The sequence below is a fragment of the Drosophila innubila genome, assembly GCF_004354385.1.
Source record: "Drosophila innubila isolate TH190305 chromosome 2R unlocalized genomic scaffold, UK_Dinn_1.0 1_C_2R, whole genome shotgun sequence".
Taxonomy (NCBI): Eukaryota; Metazoa; Arthropoda; class Insecta; order Diptera; family Drosophilidae; genus Drosophila; species Drosophila innubila.
In genome coordinates this window covers 4757197-4779260 of record NW_022995374.1, presented here as the reverse complement: position 1 = coordinate 4779260, position 22064 = coordinate 4757197, and the positions used below count along the sequence as shown (strand labels likewise).

General features: G+C 40.1%; 2 protein-coding genes across 2 annotated transcripts; both read left to right on the top strand.

Annotated features, from left to right (window-relative positions):
* Positions 1–14234: 14234 nt before the first annotated feature.
* LOC117785970 lies at positions 14235–16037 on the top strand. The gene has a single exon (XM_034624271.1). The coding sequence runs from the start codon at positions 14235–14237 to the stop codon at positions 16035–16037; it is 1803 nt and encodes a 600-aa protein (XP_034480162.1).
* Positions 16038–17878: 1841 nt separating this feature from the next.
* Positions 17879–19675, top strand: LOC117785969. The gene has a single exon (XM_034624270.1). The coding sequence runs from the start codon at positions 17879–17881 to the stop codon at positions 19673–19675; it is 1797 nt and encodes a 598-aa protein (XP_034480161.1).
* Positions 19676–22064: the final 2389 nt, after the last annotated feature.

Sequence of the window (22064 nt, the reverse complement as noted above, 5' to 3'; positions counted from 1 at the left end):
GCACCGTTGAGTCCAACTTGCGAATGAGAAGACAGCCGTCGTTCAGGACGTGGAATCCGGAGACGCTAGATGAGGAAGCCCTTCTCCTAATGATGAACACCACGCATATACGGCCCAGCGAAAACGCAGATGAGTATGCAGATAGAGTCGCGTTGGCGATTAAGAATGCCTGTGATGCTTCTATGATCCAGCGGAGAAAAGGAGGCTGCAGACGCAAGCCAGTACATTGGTGGAGCAATGACATTGCAGATGCGAGAAGACAATGCCATGCAGCAAGACGTCGCCAGCAACGTGCAAGAGGAGGACCACACTTTGTACAACTGCTAGAGGATTACAGGGTGAAGCGAGCCATTCTCACCAAGGTCATCAAACGCAGCAAATCAAGATGCTGGAAGGAATTATGCGCCGAAGCAGATGAGCAACCATTTGGGACAGCGTATAAGATGGTAATGGGAAAGTTGGCAAGGCGGCCGATGCCTACAGACCCAGATCAGCTACGTGCCATTGTAGATGCACTGTTTCCGGAACACCCTCCAGCCGAACTCGTGACCGAAGCGACAAGAGCAGCACCGAGATACACAGAGCCAAACGAAGTGCTAGAGGCAGCAGCACACCTGCAACCAGGCAAAGCCCCAGGACCAGACGGAGTCCCCTCGCTGGTCGTCAAGCTCATTGCGGAAAAATGCCCGAGACTCCTCGCAGAACTGTTCAACACTTGCCTAAGGGAGCGGACAGTGCCAAGAAGGTGGAAGTTGCAGCGGCTGGTGTTGCTCCCAAAAGGAGGCAACGTGGACGATCCATCTGCATACAGGCCACTGTGCATGCTAGACGTTGTGGGCAAGCTATTTGAGCGCATCGTATGCAACAGACTGGAAGAGGAACTGGAAGAAAGGAGCGGCATTTCGGACTGGCAGTTTGGTTTTCGGAAGAAGCGGAGCACAGTTGATGCAATCAAGGCCGTAGTCGAGATAGCCAGCAATGCGATTGAGGGCGAACGATGGAAAGGAGGAAAAAAGCGGTACTGTTTGGTAACAACGCTGGATGTGCGCAATGCATTCAACTCTGCAAGCTGGCCCTCCATTATGAACGCACTGCACCACCTGAGGATATCGGAGTACATCGTGAGCATAGTAAGCAGCTACTTTCGGGATCGGGTTCTGTTGTATGATACCTCCTGCGGCCGTCTACAGCATAGAATCTCTGGTGGCGTCCCTCAAGGATCAGTTTTGGGCCCAACACTGTGGAACGTCATGTATGACGCTGTATTAAGGTTACCAACGCCGCCGGGCACCCGCATCGTTGGCTTTGCCGATGACATCGCTATTGTCGCAGTGGCAAAAGAGCTTAGAGATGTGGAGACCAGTACGAACGTCGCCATAGAACAGGTAATTTGCTGGCTTGCAAGCAATTCCCTCTCCTTAGCTGCCCACAAGACAGAAGCAGTCCTCATAAGCAGCAGGAAGGCCGTAGAATGCGCTACCATCGAAGTCGCCGGTTGCACTATAACCTCAAAGCCGGCCATAAAATACCTTGGGATCCAGCTAGACCACAGGCTAACCTTCAAGTACCACTTGGATTACGCTGCAAGCAAGGCGACAAAGGCGACGACCGCACTTGCTGGCATAATGGCGAATGTCGGAGGCCCTCGACAGCGAAGTAGGTGGCTCATATCCAACGTGGTAAGGTCCATCATCCTGTACGCAGCACCTATATGGGCACCTGCAATGTCAGTCAAGGCGTATGGGCAGACATGTAAGGCGGCATACCGCACATGCGCGTTAAGGGTGCTCAGTGCCTTTCGTACTGTCTCCGAAGATGCAGCACTGGTTCTTGCTGGAATGATCCCCTTAGACCTGCTAGCTGATGAAACCAGGTGCAACGGATCCGCAGCGGTAAAGAGGGAGACGACTTTGATGAAATGGCAGGAGAGATGGAGAGCTGCTACCAACGGCAGCTGGACCAGAAGAATTGTCCCGGACATACGGCCGTGGGTGAGTAGGAAGTACGGACAAACCGACTATTACTTGACCCAACTACTGACAGGACATGGGTGTTTTAAATCATATCTCTATAGGTTTAATCATGAGACGAACCCGTTTTGCACACACTGTGCAGGGGTTATTGAAGACGCAGAGCATGTCCTTTTTGTCTGTCCTAGATATTCTGCTGAACGGGAAGAGCTAAGCCTAAATATTGGGAGGAATTTCATAGTCACTGACTTTATAGATATCCTACTTAGCTCGCAAAACAATTGGGTCGCTGTAACCCACATGGCTGCAGATATCATGAAATCGTTGCGTCGCGCTGAAAGACAGCGCAACTCGAATTCAAACTCTAGATGAGACTCTAGAAGAGGCCTTCATGCCATCTCCCTCGTGAGGTAATACTTAGCGGTGGTTCCATGAGAGGAGGGAGAGTAGGGGTCGTTTTAGTGGGTGCAAGTCCCACACTTTTCGGCTTTTAATGCTTTTTTCCCTATACAAAAAAAAAAAAAAAAAAAAAAAACACACACACACACACACACACACACACACACACACACTCACACTCACACTCACACTCACACTCAGACTCAGACGGTGAGGCAAGTTTATATGTTTATAAGCAAATAAATAATATATGATGAGAAGCAGCTGTTTATGGCCCACAACAATTTGCAAAGAATTATGCAATATGTTAGCCTGTTGGCCTGGCTAACAATAGTTAGTGCCCAAGTGTAAATCAAAGTGTGCAGCGCATCTTTTTTGAATACACAGCTGATTGTGTAATGCAAGCCGAAGTTAAGTTATGGCCAAAAGTGGAAATTTGTTTGGCCAAATTACTCAGCAGATGCTGCAACAGGATTGTTTGGGGCCAGTCAAACAACAAGCTAACAGCTAACAGCTAACAAGTTAACAGCTCAACAACTTGTGGCATGTGGCAGCTGGTAACACTTTGTTGTAGTGAAATCGGCGACAAGTTGTTGCCACAACACCAGTTGCAGTTGCAGTTGCAGTTGCAATTGCAGATTGGCAACCGCATTTGGTTAGCATATCAACTTGTAAACTGATGACAAATGGGCCTGCCTTTGGGTTCTCATGTTGTCTAACCAATTTGCAATTAGCCTTTTCGTACTTTGCTTTGTTGTCTCTTTGCAATTTAACTGCTGATGGCAATCTCTCAGCTGCCACAGCCGCTGCCACTGCGTCATGCCACTTGCCGCCATCATGCACTTGATGATGAACAGTTATGATATGTGGCAGACGATCTGCCATTGTTATTGTCGGTCATGTGAATAGATTGCAAGCCGCAAAACAACTGACACGGCACAATTATTCTGCCAGAGTCTGATCTGAAAGTCATCTCAACTCTCAACTCACATGTATCTGTATCTCAGTCACAGCCAATTATACAAGTGAACGGAAGATATTTGGCAATAGCTTTTAGCTTTAAGTCATCATTGTCAGCACAGGAAATTGCTTATGCTCAAGTATTATAATTTTATTTCATTCAACCTGAGAACAACCAACAATTTGCTAACATTTCTTAATTATAGCTGCAATATTTGCAAGCATAAAAATAGATGCTTAAACCACTTTGCAAATTACATGCTAAATATATGCTTTTATGTTTAACTTTCACTTCACAATTCGAGGCTAATGAGACGATCTGTTGTTTTGTTAATAAGAATTCATACAGTTGAGCGTTCTTATTTGTTACAAACAAAGGCGCACTAATTATGCTTTAAGCACAAATTATAATTAATTGGGAATGTATCTCAAAGCGTTTGCTCTGCAGATAACCAAAAGCAGCCATCAATTTCGTATAAAACAGCTTTTTAGTGTCATAAACAAACATCCAATCATTTGGTTTTTTTTTGTTAAAAATAATAAAATAAAATCAAAGCATTAACGTATCATAGAAATTGCATATTTTCAAGGCGTTTTAGTTAACGTATCAAGTTTATGAAGTGTTATTTTGATGTCCTCAATCGATTCAAATCGTGCATATTTAATATTCAGCACAAAATCATTTTTTTGACTAAATTTAAAATACTGATATGTCCATGAAAGCCAAAAAAAAAAAGTCAGACAAGCATTGCGGATGTAAATAATGCGATTGCGGTTGTGAGTAAATGCAAAATTGCGAATAATCCTTATAATTAAAGAGATCACCCAGCGGCGCTTATATAACGGACTCTCGCTTGTCTGCCGAAAGTGGACCAGCAACAACAGGAATGAAAGGAAGTGAGTGTGCCAGTGTGAGTGTAAATAAGTGTGACTGTGTGAGTGTTAAACTGACGGCGTACAAAATCCGCGAAAACAAACGAAAGACTTAAGCGACAAACTTGGCGTGTGAGTCGCCGTCTGCCGCGACTAAAAGGCGTAAAAATACGAAAATACGAAAAAAATATATACACCAAAGAAACAATTAATCTTTTTTATGCCGTTAACTTGCTATGAGAGTATGAGTGTGTGTGTTTTGGTGCTAGAAGTTGCACGGCCTGACACCGAAACGGAAGTTGGCGACGCGCCAAGCGGCAAATTTTAGACCCAAATAAACACTTGGAGAGCAGACAATGACAACAACAACAACAACAACAACAAGAGCGACAACAACAACAGCAGCTGAGAAACAATTGAAGCAGCAGCAGCAGCAAAAAAATATGAATTATTAAATGAAATGAAAAATGAAAGTGTTTTTCTGTCAGTCAAACGAATGATGATGATGATGCTGCTGCCGCTCAGCCGGACAGCCAGCTGAATCTACCTCAACGTGACATGAATTGGGCACAGTTACAGATACATTGGCAGGCACAAGTATAGATACAGTCGCAGCAACAGGTACAGAGACAGGGGAACAGGTAGTGCGATGAGAAAGCGAACTTCAAGTCCAAGTTGAGGTTGAAGTCAAAGTTTTTTTGGTGGCGGCAACGTGCCAACAAGTAGCAACACTCCCCCCTCCCACCATCGTCTGGGTGTGGGCAGCTGAAGATGCGACCAAACTCATCTGCATAATAAACCAAAGCGAGCGTTGCAGCTGTTTGGGGTATAATCATTTATTAGAGCCACAACAGAAAGAAAAAAAATTAAAATAAAAAATATAAAAAAAATATCACGATGCACAGTCTGACCAAGAAATGTAAAAGTTGTTCAACCAGTCAAAGAATGTCATTGAAATGAAATTCAGATAATTTTTTAAAAATTTTCATCAAATGCAAATGGTTTGTTTTCCCTGTGGCATGAATGCAATGAATGGATTGAATGATAAATGTGCCAACATTTGGACAGCTTCATATCATTATGCATTTGACAATTGTTATTACTATTGTCATTTAATAGCACAACAACAGCAACGACAACAACACTGAGTAATTTACACCTGCCTCTCTCTTCTCTTCTCCTCGCATTCTCTCTCTCTGTCTTTAGTTTGTTGAGCAACTTTGTCGCCGTTGCAGTTTTGCATGTGTCCATGGCAAATTACGCTAAGTAAATTGAAATGCAATTGAACGAAATGTTGCGCATACGCCGCGTGGCAGCAACAAGTTATGCAAAAATCTGAAAATGAAAACCCAAGCCAAACAGACAAACAGACAAACAAAGTGACCAAGCGTGGACGTTGCACATGGTGACAATTACATGGGTTGAAGTGTGCAAGTGTGCTTTAGTGGTGAGCGGGCGGACTTAGCAAGTGTGGCAACAAATGACTTAGGCAACGAACCTATGCGCACCATTTAAGCAATGCCGATTGCGGGCGACACGCTTAAATTAATAATACTATATCTTTATGTTTATCTCTAATTAGTTTACGATTTTGGCATCGACCTGGCGACCTGGCGAGCTGACGAGCTAAACGATGTGCAAGGTCGTTGCATAAAATACATAAAAATCAAATAAATAAAAGCCTTAATAAATTCCAACAAATGTTACTCTCGAGCCGAGAGTGAGAGTCGTCTTCTGCCACAGCCGGAACCGGCCCTTGATCGTTCCTCTCTCTCGCACACCCACTCTATACCCGTCTCGCTTTGCTGGTATTTACATATGACGCATTGTGAGTGAACTCGCCGTATTATGTAAGTTGTGCACTCCGAATTAATACATATGCTAAAGAGTCTGCTGACCAGACTAATTAAAATACCAACAACATCCAATAGGGGCAGCTAGTCACAAATTAGAGTTAAGTTAATCGCCGCATTTGGGTCATTAATATTCCAACATGTTTTTTTTTTTGTTAAGTATACGAAGAAGATGCTGCCCCAGAAGCAGTTGAATCAGTGGCAACGTTTGAGTAACTTTTAATTAAAATAAATACGGGTCTATAGCCCCGCTTTTAACAAATTTGCCGAATGCCCAACATGATCATTACACTGATGATCATTGCGATCATCATCGTTATGCTGTTGATGAGCAGCCAAGTCTTTCAGTTGTAATTATTTTGTGGTCAAAAAAAAACCGCATTTCAATTTCATGTAAAAATCCACGTGTGTGTGTGTGTCTGTGAGTATGTGTATAAAATTCATATTTCGTGTGTCGCCATTCACTCGAAAAGGCTAGAAAAACCAGTAACTGTAAGCTGGCAGGCAACTCGTCTTCAATCTTTAGTCTGAAGCTGCAGCAAACCAACAAAGTTTCCTTTTCCTTTCGGCAGCCAACGCAGCCTCAGCGACAACTCTGTCCAGCGACAACTCTGGACAGTCGTGCCGAAGCGCATCTCTCAATCTTGTCGATGCCACAAATAATTGCGCCTGCCAAGTGAAAGGCTAACAACTAGGAGTCATACTATGTTATGTGTACAAGTATACACATTATTGTTTTTATTTATTTTATGCTTATTTATTTGGCATGACTGTTGATGTAATAATTACAACCTGATAAAAGTTACTAAAAGTTTCTTAAGTATTTATAAAATAAATAAAAAATATTGAATATACAAATAAAAGCATTTCAAAATATTTGTAACTTCATATATATAGAGTACATAATATATATAAAAAAGAAAATTTTGTTAAATTACTGAATGCATTTACAATTTTATGTCGCTTTATAAAATATTAATTGTAAAAATTATATTTATAAATAAATAATTTAAATTATATGAAATATTGAATAAATATTAAGTATGAAAATTATATTTATAAATAAATATATTCAATTATTTGAACACTTCTATTTTTGTAATGTTAAGTCAGCTCGTTTGTTTTTCCTACATCTATTAATTATTTGATTGGATTAATCATTTTTAAATTAATATAGTCCAACATAATTGCTACTCAGATATATATATCTTAATATATTTAACTCTTTATTACAAAGATATGAGAAGTTTTTTAATATTTATAATATCTGAACAGTAAAATAATTTAAATTAAATTTTTTAATTGAAAGCCTGCAAAAAAATCAAAGCTAACTAAATTTTTCTTATATTGTTTTCAACATTTCGACTGTCTAAATAACTAATAAAAATCATATAGAAAAATAATTATTAACATAATATTAAAAGTGAGTAAAATCTTCAACAAGTTTGCTTGCAAAGTTTTTCTTCAGGTATACTACCTGAAAATAATTTTAAAATAAAATGTAACTAGTCTATTAATATAACTATATTTATTTTAGCTGTCTTAAGTTGTCACAATTGTAACTTTTCATTTTCTTTTTGAATACATGAATAAAAATACTTACAAAAATAAAACCAATCAACTTTCTACACTCCAAATTTACCGAGGCACAAATTGTTGGTTTGCATGCGTGCAGCATATTAAAAAATGCTCAGCCTATTTGAGAGAGACACAGACACACGCACACTAACACACACACGCACACACACATAGGTGAGTATGTGAAACAGGTGCTTGAAGTGCTTTTGTGTCTTCGTGGTCAGCCCTGGGCCAAGTACTATGGCTGGAAACGGAAAGCTGGCCATTTTGTCGACAATAACTTGGCCAATTCTACTCGCAATGACAATCAATTTGTTTGCTTAGCTTTTATTTGCTTTGGCAACTTGCAATTAGCCATGAAACGCATTTGGGCCACATGTCTGCGCGCATTATTGACAAACAAGTAACATCGAACACAACACATCACATTTTGTGGGTCGATCATCTGCCAAATGAAGTTGCACAAAAAGAGTTGCAAATCTTTTGTAAAGGTTACAGAAATATCGTACTGAGTTAAAGCCACGAAGCAAATGGCCATTAATGATTGGTATTGAATATTGGCCTAAAAATCATCAGCTGCCAAATGCTGATGGCCATTTGGCGCCTTCATTTGAAAGGCTGCTGCTGATGCTGCCACAACAAAGAGCAACAACAGCAGCACAAAAGTAATAAAAATGGAAAGGAGGACACGCTTGCAACAAGTTGCATGTGGATTTTGGTTAGTTGAAGATGTTAGAGACGTGCAGCTGCAACAGTTGGTGTCTCTTGGTCATTACTCTGTTTGTGTTCACATTGCGCATACGCCGCGTGGCCAGGCTGCCACTGACAATGCAAATTTCATGCTCGAGATTACACAAGATCTTTGCCTGATTGCAGCGAATGGTAAACAGGCAGCACTAACAAGTTGCATGCAACAGCGAGACAACCCATTGGCCAGACAATTAAGAGTCGCAGGCGTAACAAGTGCCAAGTTGAAGACTGCGATGCGGCAACTCCTGCACTTCACACTGCGTGTCTGCCACATGGAGGCAACTACACAGATACACAGCATTGTGCAGGCAGCCGGAAGACAGTTTGCAGCTTAGCTGTTGCCGCATTTGTGACATAATTTATCAATGTCAACGAGCGCCAACTTGTGGCGGGTCAAGCGTTCACAGTTGCCCACACAACTTGAACTTAATGCAAGACTTATGTTATGTTGTTATGTTTTACCAACTTACCAGCAATGGCAAATGTTGCAAGCGCATCTTGCAGCACAAGGATACGTTTGTTTGTTGCTATTAATCCGGTTAGTGCAACAGCTGCGTCTCTGTGCAACTTATGGTTGTTAACAAAAACAAAATTTGATATAGCATACACTACACTACACTGCACAGCATAAACACTGTTTGTGCGTTACACTCTTTTATTTTTAGGGGGGGCAACGTTATCCTGCCACTTGTTGCGTGCTAACAAAATACGTCAAAAGCCGGCGACTGAAAGCTGCAGTTGGTAAGAGAAGCGCGTCCAAACCGAAACGCGGCCGTGTTATAACTGAAACTTGATGCAAAACGCAGCTCACGACTTGGAGCCAACTCGCCAAGTTGCCAACTCGCCCAGTCATGCCGCATGAGCGACAGCGACAGCGAAAGAGAGAGCGAGAGCGAGAGCGTGAGAGAGTGTGAAGAAGATACAAAAACAAAGTGGTTCGCCGCTCACCTCGTGGTGAGTTGGTCAACAATCCAACTTTGGCCACAATTCCATCTGCAACTCAAGCATTCTCAATCAAATCGCACACTGAAAGTGAATCTGAAACAAACACACACACACACACACACGCACACTCGCACATTACAGCTCATTTGGCTATAAACAAAAGTACTTAATCATTATTACAATTACGATAAGCGCGTACACGGTTAGAGAGTAGCTTCAATTGAGCCTCGGGCTAAGAAATAAATATAAAGAAACAAAGTGCAAACATAGATAATAAAATGAAAAGTGTGCGCTTTTAGAGACCAAAGATCATAGATCACAATACCTTAGATAATGAGTAGTTATCGAATGGCGATTTGTTTCATTATGGACAATAAACATCAATCGATTGCCAAATGAGCGGTTAAATGTTAAAAGATACTCGTAATGGAAGTTGCCAAAAATACAAAAAAAAAAACCCAAATTATTAATAACATATTGATGAATGATTGATTTTTATTCATTTTTGTGAATGTCCAAGAAATTTCAGTCTTAAAGATTGCATTTAAGACTAATGAATTCTACGAATACTACCAAAATATCACAACTTTCATTTATCTTATAATTTGTTAGAAGTAAAATTTGATAAAATTTATAAATTGTGTTTTCTTTATCTCTATTTTGAAATTAATTAATTATATTTTAATCTGTACATTATATTTTATATTGAACAATTTTTAATTTTTCAAAATGATTTAAATTTAGATGCTGAATTAATTTACAATTTGATAATTTTTCGATTCTAAGCCAATTTTCCATACCTACCCCTTGGCATTTTTTCAAAAACTTTGATCTCTCATAACTTCATCAAAAACTGACCGATTTTCAAGCGGAATGTCATTTTGATCATGATTTGGTTTTTAAAATAATTCTGCATTTAAATTTGTATCATCTAGAAAATTTGATATTTTTTCGATTCTAAGCCATCTATCATCCAATTTTCCATACCTACCCCTTGACATTTTTTCAAAAACTTTGATCTCTCATAACTTCATCAAAAATTAACCGATTTTCAAGCGGAATGTCATTTTGATCATGATTTGGTCTCTAAAATAATTCCGCATTTAAATTTGTATCATCTAGAAAATTTGATATTTTTTCGATTCTAAGCCATCTATCATCCAATTTTCCATACCTACCCCTTGACATTTTTTCAAAAACTTTGATCTCTCATAACTTCATCAAAAATTATCCGATTTTCAAGCGGAATGTCATTTTGATCATGATTTGGCGTCTAAATTTATTCTGCATTTAAATTTGTATCATCTAGAAAATTTGATATTTTTATGATTCTAAGCCATCTATTATCCAATTTTCCATACCTACCCCTTGCCATTTTTTTAAGAACTTTGATCTCTCATAACTTCATCAAATATTAACCGATTTTCAAGCGGAATGTCATTTTGTTCATGATTTGGTCTCTAAATTGATTCTGCATTTAAATTTTTATCATCTAGAAAATTTAATATTTTTTCGATTCTAAGCCATCTATCATCCAATTTTCCATACCTACCCCTTGACATTTTTTCAAAAACTTTGATCTCTCATAACTTTATCAAAAATTAACCGATTTTCAAGCGGAATGTCATTTTGTTCATGATTTGGTATCTAAATTGATTCTGCATTTAAATTTTTATCATCTAAAAAATTTGATATTTTTTCGATTCTAAGTCATCTAAAATCCAATTTTCCATACCTACCCCTTGACATTTTTTCAAAAACTTTGATCCCTCATAACTTCATCAAAAATTATCCGATTTTCAAGCGGAATGTCATTTTGATCATGATTTGGTCTCTAAAATAATTCTGCATTTAAATTTGTATCATCTAGAAAATTTGATATTTTTATGATTCTAAGCCATCTATTATCCAATTTTCCATACCTACCCCTTGACATTTTTTCAAAAGTTTTGATCTCTCATAACTTCATCAAAAATTAACCGATTTTCAAGCGGAATGTCATTTTGTTCATGATTTGGTATCTAAATTGATTCTGCATTTAAATTTTTATCATCTAAAAAATTTGATATTTTTTCGATTCTAAGTCATCTAAAATCCAATTTTCCATACCTACCCCTTGACATTTTTTCAAAAACTTTGATCCCTCATAACTTCATCAAAAATTATCCGATTTTCAAGCGGAATGTCATTTTGATCATGATTTGGCGTCTAAATTTATTCTGCATTTAAATTTGTATCATCTAGAAAATTTGATATTTTTTCGATTCCAAGCCATCTATTATCCAATTTTCCATACCTACCCCTTGGAATTTTTTCAAAAACTTTGATCTCTCATAACTTCATCAAAAATTATCCGATTTTCAAGCGGAATGTCATTTTGATCATGATTTGGTCTCTAAAATAATTCTGCATTTAAATTTGTATCATCTAGAAAATTTGATATTTTTATGATTCTAAGCCATCTATTATCCAATTTTCCATACCTACCCCTTGCCATTTTTTTAAGAACTTTGATCTCTTATAACTTCATCAAATATTAACCGATTTTCAAGCGGAATGTCATTTTGTTCATGATTTGGTCTCTAAATTGATTCTGCATTTAAATTTTTATCATCTAGAAAATTTAATATTTTTTCGATTCTAAGCCATCTATTATCCAATTTTCCATACCTACCCCTTGACATTTTTTCAAAAACTTTGATCTGACATAACTCCACCAAAAATTATCCGATTTTCAAGCAGAATGATTTGGCCTCTTAATTCATTTTGCATTCAAATATTTTTAAGTCCGTTCAAAAAATTTTTTGCTCTAGGTATGTCTTTGAATTTAACAAAGTTATAGAAGCTCAAAATTTTAACGTACAAAAATGTCGCTTGCTACAATCCAGATAAATATTTAAATTTTTTATACTACAGGAAATTAAAAGACTATTCATTTATTTGTCTTAAACAAAGCTGCAATATTTCCGTTAATTTCTTGAAGGCTGCATAGATCAGGAAAAAAACTAAATTAATGTAACCGCAAAACCATATGTTTTATTTATAAAACAACAATTAAGAGTGGCATTCTTCAGAATTATTCGACGGCTGTACGACATTCCTCAGTTGTCTTCTTTTTCATTATTTAGAGAGGGTTATTTTTGGTTGATTTTATTTGTTATAAATTGCAACTTGCTGTTGCTTAATTGTGTGCAGTTAAGATTGTTGTACAATTTGTTTCAATTAGCATGTCTGCACGCTGACATACAAAGCTCATTGCGTACCTTCATAAATATCAAGTATACGCAGCGTGCGCCGCGACAATTGTCAAGCTTAGCGATGCATGGCGCTGAAGAGCTGGGGCAGATGAGCTGGCGGACTGGATGACTAGCTGGGTGACTGACTGGCTTGCAGTGACCATGGTCAGGCAATTTGCAGCCGCCAAAAATCAATGACCGACCGGTTTTGCATAGGCTTTCAGTGTCGTCGTTGTTGTTGCCATTGTCGTGGATGGAGATGGAGATGGCGATGTCGATGTAACGTAACAACTTTCGCTGAAACGTCATTCCCAACAACAGCAATAACAGCAACGACAACAAATACAGCTTAAAATGGCAAAAGGCAAAGAGATAAAGCGACGCGACGACGATAGCATCACCAAAGCCAAAAACCAACGATGAAGCAGAAGAAATTCAGTTGCCATTCGCCTTGTTTGTGGCCATTAACGCAGGTCTAGACCAGTTTTGGCAGCAACCGGAGCAGGAGCATTGTCAATAGCAACAACTACAACAGCTACAACAACTACAGCAGCTACAACAACAACACAAACACGCTATAATCAAGAGCAACTCTTGTACGAGTAGGCGAAAATTGGGAAGAGTTTTTTGAAGTGGCCTCGCAACTGGAAGAGACTCATTTGAATAATTGAAAACCACTTGCAGTGCAATTAAGAGCACAACATGAAATGTGTTTGATTTCTATACGTCGATCGCAATGCATTCGCTTTAATTGCCGGAAAATTTCGCTCGATTTCAGCTCCATCTTCATCTTCAACTTCAACTCCAGCTTTAACTTGACTTCGAATTCGAATTGTTTGCTGTTGCTGCTACAAATGACTTTGCAACAGACACGCTACACACACCGCACCGGAAGTTGTTAAAATACTCATACAATTGCCATGTGAGTGAGCTGTGAACTAAAAGAGAGAGAGAGAGAAAAGCTAAGCCAAATCCCAAACGGAACACACACTCACGCCCCTATTACCATACCAAGCTAATAGCGACAACATTCTAACTATATAAATTACCCTAATGATGCCCAACACACTCACAAACTTGATTACACCAATCTGCACAGATCTTAGGTGTAAAGGGTGCTCATTAAGTCTGCTGGGCTAGCGAGTGTAAAAAACCAGTTTGTTAATCAAAGCTGTAGACCTTGATGAAGGTACCTCTTGCACTCTAATTAAATGTAAGGTGATATTTAATTTAATGCAAGTGCGACCCTCTTATTAAAATAAGTGAAAGAATTCAACAAAAGCTTATGTGGCTCAGCTGTAAGAGTCAGCTGTGCATCGATTCTAAATTCGTAATCTACGGCCTATTCGCAGCTATTTTCACCTAGAAACCATAGTTCTAAAATCAATTCCTGGTCCCTTTTTGACTTGAATTTAAAATGAAAAAGTTATCGTTTCGTCCCACAATAACCGGCACAGTGGTTAATAGGTTGTAGAAAATGCAGCGCTTTGTTGTAGATAATTGTCCTGAACATGTGGGAAATCACTTGAAATGTGCGTAATTGTTGTGTTAGCCATGTTAACATGGTGCACAACATGCAAGGTGCATGCCACTGGAGGCACTACAAAAGCCTGCCACTTCGCCATTTAGGACCACAGTTGCGTGATGACCGTAGGGCTTAAAGCAGAGTCATGCACCTCGTTGCCATTGCTATCATCCTGGGTTGTCAGTGCCTGCGTCTGCACTGCATCCACCTAAGTGAGTTGCCACATCAGCCAGAGCTGCATTTGCAACAACAGTTGCTGTTACTACTGGAGAGAATACGCCTGGAGCGGCAGTTTGATACGGTACTTGTATACGGAAGAGCGCCATGTGTGTTCCACACGGTGTTGCAGCAACTGGAGGTGCCCACAGTGCTGCTGACGAGTGGCAGCAGCCACAACGATTGGGACTTCAACAGCGAGCCTCTCTTGCTGAGCTGTGGCGCCACCGCCGAGCAGGAGAAGAACTCGCGCACCTTGTTGAAGTTGCAGCATGCGAGGCGTCTGATTTACCTGGAGGCGGACGTGCAACCGCAGTGGCTCTGCGAGGATTACTTTCAGCGGGAACAGCACAATGTGGCAATGTTGGATGATCAATTTGCCACCTCGGGCAACTTTTATAGTTGCCGCTGCTTCCAGCAGGAGAACCATGTGCAACTCATGTTGCAGGACTCCAACTCGATTTATGTGCGACAGTTTGGAAACATGAAAGGAGCAATCATTCGGAGCGAGGCAGATCAGCTGTCTCCACGCGCCATGATCTATCGGGATGCAAAAAGTGGCAAGATTCGTATGATCGGCTACGTAGCAAATCTGGTGAACACGTTCGTGCAACGCGTGAATGCCACATTGCATCTGAGAGAGGACTACGTGATCGGAAAGACTACATACTACGGCGATATCGTGAATTGGACGCGACAGAATAAACTGGACGTGGCTGCCACTCTGGGTACAACTATGCTGGAAAAGAACTTTGATATTCTCAGTTATCCGTATGTGCTAAGCTCCTACTGCGCCATGATTCCAGTGCCAGACTCAGTGCCTCACAGAGAGATCTACGCCGTGATTGTGCATCCTTTGGCGCTAGGTCTTCTGGTCCTATTCTTTCTCATCTTCTCTCTACTGCTCATCTACAGTGAGAAGCTATCCTGGCGGAATCTTAGCCTGGCCAACGTTCTGCTCAACGATCGCTGCTTGCGTGGACTGCTTGGACAGTCGTTTCCATTGCCAGAGAATCCCAGTCGATATCTTAAAGCGATTGTCTTTCTTATATGCTTCACTAGCATCATGACGACCACCATGTACGAATCCTATTTGCAAGCATACTTTACACAACCGCCTCTAGAGCCTATTCTGCGCAGCCTCCAGGAGGTGCGTGAATCTCCCTACAGGATTGCCACTCATCGTCGTGAGGCTAATGCGCTCCTCAAAAGTCGCAACCTGACCACGGATAATGGAACAAATCTCCACATCGTAGAAACCTGGCATGAGTTTGTTCAACTACGTGACAACTTTAATACCAGCTTCGTTTATCTGGTAACCGAAGCCCGCTGGAGAACCTTCGCGGAGCAGCAGCGTTTCTTCAAGCATCCAATCTACTTTTACTCCGATGACATTTGTATCTATCGCAACACGTACTTGTGCGTCCCACTTCGTCGTCATTTGCCATATCGGGAGCTCTTTGAGGAACACATGCAACTCATGCAGGAGTTTGGCATGTTGCAGTTTTGGATGAGCAGAAGCTACTTTGACATGGTCCAGTTGCGTCAAACTGCTCTTAAGGACTACAGCAATCCCAAACCAGTGAAGGAAGGTCTTTATCTCAGAGATCTCACCTGGATTCTTTGCTTCTGCTTGGCAGGGCATCTTTTTGCTTGCTTGTGCTTCGCCATCGAATTATACAGGGGAAGAGAGAGAGAGCGTAGGGTAATTCTTCCGCACCGAATGACATAAGCTTCAAAGGGTGGTACACTCCTCTCTACCACGTACTCAACTTATGAAGAGGGTATAGCCTCTAACCGTCAGAATGAGACATCTTAATGTCCCAGATATTTCAATTTTAGCAAACTCTATTTTTCTTAGTCTGCCCAATAAAAGATAGCTTTCTTCAACGTAATTTATATATACTAATATTTTGTAATAATTCTATTATAAATGCATAAATTGTCTTAATTAATAATTTTACGAGTTCAAAGTGAAGAAAACATCTGAAAAAACATTTTTTTATTTTTAAAAAAGAGATGTGGTCCGGTGGCTCAGCTGTCACCGAACTATCACATAACTAGACTGGGTTCGAACCCTGCCATGTTCATAAGCTGTAACTTAGCTGTTCTGTCATTTCTTAAAATTACACTGAAAATGCTTTAAGTAGAATGTAGCATGCTTATAATATTAATAAAACGTATCAAAAAAAAAAAAAAAAAGAAAAAAAAAAATAAAATACGAGCCAAACGAAGCAAAGGACGGTGACCTAACGATTGTAATCGACCCGTCTGGTAAAGCAGCCACCCAAGATGTTGAGTGTGCTAAAGATCAATCTGCATAAGAGGTGACTAATATATCGTCATTGGTACTGACGCCAATGTCCTCCAACCAGTGTGGAGAAGCTCCGATACCAACGACAGAATTGAGCCACTCCTTCACTTTATTCTAGCAACTAACCTAGACATAGTAAACGTAGGCTAGGTACATACGTTCGTAGGGTCCATCTAGTCTAACTTGCTCGATCTAACACTAGTAACGGGCAATAGCAACTTGGTAACGGGTTGGAAGGTCCTTGAAAGACCGTCCATCTCATATCACAAGTACATTAACTTCAAGTGCATCTTTAAAATCATCAATCCAGGCAAATCTAATGGACCATTAATGCCTTCAATGGAATAAAGGCTCCAGGAATAGATGAAATAATCCCAGCCATTCTACAGGTAACAAAAGACTTGATCACCCCATGGTTGCAAGGGTTTAACAACGCATGCTTACGCACAGTGTACGTTCCTATCCAATGGAGAACCTTTTGGGTTGTAATCCTGCCCAAAGCAGGAAAGTGCAGCCATATGAGCCTCAAGGACTACAAGTCAGTAAGCCTAACGTAATTTCTACTGAAGACCGTTAAAAAAAACTGCTGGATCTTCACATGAGGAACGATGCACTCCCTAGTAGCCTCTGTAGAGAAAGCCCTCCACCACCAAGAATATGCACTAGGAACATTTGTGGACATCTTTGGAGCATTCAATAACGTATCCACGAAAGCAATAATAGATCGCCTTAAAGCTCCACAAAGGTAAAAGGTATGGAACATGGTAGTCGACGACCTAATCAAGAGATTTGAGAGGAGGGCCCTAGAAATAACTGCCTATTCCAACGACATAGGCATAATTATTACGGGAGTCTGTCCCATGACCCTCAGCTCCGTCAATGCGAATGAGATGGACCTAACTCTCTTAACAAAGAGATACAACGTTTCGCAATGGATCCCGCGAAAATTAACATAGTTTATATATTTATAAAATTGTTTAAGTTAAACTTAAATTTAAAATGGGAATGTAATCGTTGTGACCCACTGTAAACAGTGGCTTACACAGTGGTTAATAGGTCGCAGAAAATGCAACGCTTAGTTGCAGATAATTGTCCTGAACATGTGGGAAATCACTTGAAATGTGCGTAATTGTTGTGTTAGCCATGTTAACATGGTGCACAACATGCAAGGTGCATGCCACTGGAGGCACTACAAAAGCCTGCCACTTTGCCATTTAGGACCACAGTTGCGTGATGACCGTAGGGCTTAAAGCAGAGTCATGCACCTCGTTGCCATTGCTATCATCCTGGGTTGTCAGTGCCTGCGTCTGCACTGCATCCACCTAAGTGAGTTGCCACATCAGCCAGAGCTGCATTTGCAACAACAGTTGCTGTTACTACTGGAGAGAATACGCCTGGAGCGGCAGTTTGATACGGTACTTGTATACGGAAGAGCGCCATGTGTGTTCCACACGGTGTTGCAGCAACTGGAGGTGCCCACAGTGCTGCTGACGAGTGGCAGCAGCCACAACGATTGGGACTTCAACAGCGAGCCTCTCTTGCTGAGCTGTGGCGCCACCGCCGAGCAGGAGAAGAACTCGCGCACCTTGTTGAAGTTGCAGCATGCGAGGCGTCTGATTTACCTGGAGGCGGACGTGCAACCGCAGTGGCTCTGCGAGGATTACTTTCAGCGGGAACAGCACAATGTGGCAATGTTGGATGATCAATTTGCCACCTCGGGCAACTTTTATAGTTGCCGCTGCTTCCAGCAGGAGAACCATGTGCAACTCATGTTGCAGGACTCCAACTCGATTTATGTACGACAATTTGGAAACATGAAAGGAGCAATCATTCGGAGCGAGGCAGATCAGTTGTCGCCACGCGCCATGATCTATCGGGATGCAAAAAGTGGCAAGATTCGTATGATCGGCTACGTAGCGAACCTGGTGAACACGTTCGTGCAACGCGTGAATGCAACATTGCATCTGAGAGAGGACTACGTGATCGGAAAGACTACATACTTCGAAGATATCGTGAATTGGACGCGAAAAAATCAACTGGACGTGGCTGCCACTTTGAGTACCAGTATTTTCGAAAAGAACTTTGACATTCTCAGTTATCCGTATGTGCTAAGCTCCTACTGCGCCATGATTCCAGTGCCAGACTCAGTGCCTTACAGAGAGATCTATGCCGTGATTGTGCATCCTTTGGCGCTGGGTCTTCTGGTCCTGTTCTTTCTCATCTTCTCTCTGCTACTCATCTACAGTGAGAAGCTATCCTGGCGGGATCTTAGCCTGGCCAACGTTCTGCTCAACGATCGCTGCTTGCGTGGTCTGCTTGGACAGTCGTTTCCATTGCCAGAGAATCCCAATCGATATCTGAAGGCCATTATCCTTCTTATATGCTTCGCTAGCATCATGACGACCACCATGTACCAATCCTATTTGCAAGCATATTTTACACAACCGCCTCTAGAGCCTATTCTGCGCAGCCTCCAGGAGGTGCGTGAATCTCCCTACAGGGTTGCCACTCATCCTCATGAGGCGAATGAGCTTCTCAATAGGCGCATCTTAACCACCGATAATGACACGAATCTGCACGTCCTAGAAACCTGGCAGAAATATGTCCAATTGCGTGACAACTTTAATGCCAGCTACGTTTATCTGGTAACCGACGCCCGCTGGAGAACCTACGCCGAGCAGCAGCGTTTCTTCAAGCATCCAGTCTTTTTTTACTCCGATGACATTTGTGTCTATCGCTACGCCTTTTTGTGTGTCCCACTTCGTCGCCATTTGCCATATCGGGAGCTCTTTGAGGAACACATGCAACTCATGCAGGAGTTTGGCATGTTGCAGTTTTGGATGAGCAGAAGCTACTTTGACATGGTCCAGTTGCGTCAAACTGCTCTTAAGGACTACAGCAATCCCAAACCAGTGGAGGAAGATCTTTATCTCAGAGATCTCACCTGGATACTTTGCTTCTACTTGGCAGGGCATCTCATTGCTTGCTTCTGCTTTGCCATCGAATTATACATGGGAAGAAACCGCAGTGTATTTCTTCCGCCCCGAATGAAATAAGCTTAAAAGTCTGTTACTGTGTTTTACCCTTTACTTAACTAATCAAGGGAAATAGCCTCTAACAGGCAGTAAGAAAGCTGCGAGATATTTTAGCTTAATCAAACTCTAACTTCGATCTCAAATTTAGTCTGCCCAATAAATAATAGTTTTATTTTATTCAATTAAATATCTGCCGCTAATTACTCTTAATGTAATTTATACTAACATTTATCTTAAAATTCTATTATATTGATTGCATAAAAATAAAGACAAAAAAACCTAATAATACAAAATAATATATCATATTGAATTTATTCTCAGAAAATAAGCCTATAATAAAGAAAAGAAATAATCGAAATATAATTTTCTAATGAGAAAAAAAAAATCAAACTTTTTAAAAATATTTTTTCTAGCTAAACAAAGTCAAAGCAGATTTCTCATTTGATTTATAAGAATTATTTATTTATTAATAGCTTTTTCTATAGTGCGGTCGTAATAAGGGTATTTGGTAGTCGACATCGTGCGATTAGTGGGACTTTATTTGTTTTATAATCTAAGCCGAGCGCTGAACTTTTGACTCCATTAGCTTTGTGAGACCTACATACGCCTTCGCCTCATAAATGCGGATATGTATAACCACGCATTTCTTTTTCTTTTTTTTTCTTTTTTTTCTTTTTTATTTCTATTTTTGTGTCCATTTTCATTCAAATGAAATCATAAAAAAACGGCAAACGTTGCGAACGTCCGCACAAAGATTGGATTTTTTAGCTTTTTAATTTGTCTGTTTTTTTTTTTTGATCAGTCGAAGATATTGATTTCGATGCGGTTTTAAAAGGCACTCAATGTTATCTGTGAATCAATTTGCAGGGCGATTGTGAAAAACAAAATGGAAATGTTGTGCATTCGCATTCCGTGCGATGACAGGTATCAGCCGGATAGCCAAGTTAACCAAATGTATCGGTCAATTCGATGACATGCCACATGATGGTCAGATTGGATGATTGCTTGATTGTATGTGGTGTTGCATCAAATTTGCCCATAAATGCCGAACAATGCGGGTGTCTGTGACGATTATGCAAAACTTGAAAACTATATAAACTGCTCCGACAACCTGAAATACCAAATTCAAATATGTCTTCGAACCATATCATCAACGATTTAACCACATCATTTATTTTAATCATAATTTTAGTGACGGCTTTTTGGCGCCACTTCTTTGACGCGTGCTAACTGCCTTCCTCTGATTGAATAACCTTTCCGACGGCCTTCAGATCGGATCAGTTCGTGCATGGCTTGGTATTATTACCGCCGTGGGTGATGTCGATACAGATACGGCTTTAGACAATGGCAATCAATAGATTGTCTGTCTGCTAAAGAGGATATCATAAAATCGCTTTCCATTTTTACAATCAATCTGTCAATTAAATCCATCTTAATTACTATACTTGTGCAATTGCCTATTGAACTGGGCTTTAGGTAATATCTTAGACATAAAATTACTATTTTGCAATGCTAAGAGATTTGAATTTATTTCAAAACTATTTCAAATTGAGTTTACAACTGTTAAAATAAATTTTCAAATTGCATTACAAACTAGTTTGGTCGACTCTTCAGATTCTTAAGTCAGTTAACAAAACCAGTAGCAACTTTAGGCCTTTTGACCTTTTCCAAGTCAACTACAAGATGTTTTTGTGGACAAATCTTGAAATGTTCCAACGATTAACATGTTAATCTGTTAGAAAGACATGTCTATCCAGTTTTATTGCCCAAAAAGTTCCATGTTTCCCCTTTATAATTTCTGAAGACCATTTCAGCGATTGGCCATGGGAATGTAAGCTTGCAATTGCAGTTGGTAACGGATTTCAGCTCCTTTTGTAAGTCGCAATCCCTTTAGTTATAGTTGCTCAACCTTTTGACAGTTTTCAGAGCAACTCATCACAACAGATTGCAGATCTTTCATCGTTCAGAAAACCATAACGAAACGAAACAAAAACACAAAAAAACCTAAATAAATGTTAACTGTGGTAACAATTTTTCAATTGCAAACGCTTTTCGAATTCTATTATTAACTTTTGTCTGTTGTTGATAGATGATGATGAAGATGGTCGAGGATGACGATTATCCGAGAGCGTATATCGAGCAGCTTATCTGTAAGATGAAGACCACATAAATGGACACCCAGAGCAGACTTATACTCCGACCCGGACTCAGGGTCATTTAGATTAAATAGGTTTTGCGGCTTATATCATTATGGTTAGCTCTTGAACAATACCTAAACTGTTTTCTTGTATTTGTTATTGTTATAGTTTCTGTTTGTGCTTATTAATGAGGCCTCGCTTCGAAAGTCAATAATAGACACATAGATGAGTCAATATATTTATTATTTAATTTACCAAACACACATCGACCG

What these genes read in the sequence shown, in the direction of transcription:
- LOC117785969 (XM_034624270.1), top strand. Translation starts at nt 17,879, where the DNA reads ATGCACCTCGTTGCCATTGCTATCATCCTGGGTTGTCAGTGCCTGCGT.
- LOC117785970 (XM_034624271.1), top strand. Translation starts at nt 14,235, where the DNA reads ATGCACCTCGTTGCCATTGCTATCATCCTGGGTTGTCAGTGCCTGCGT.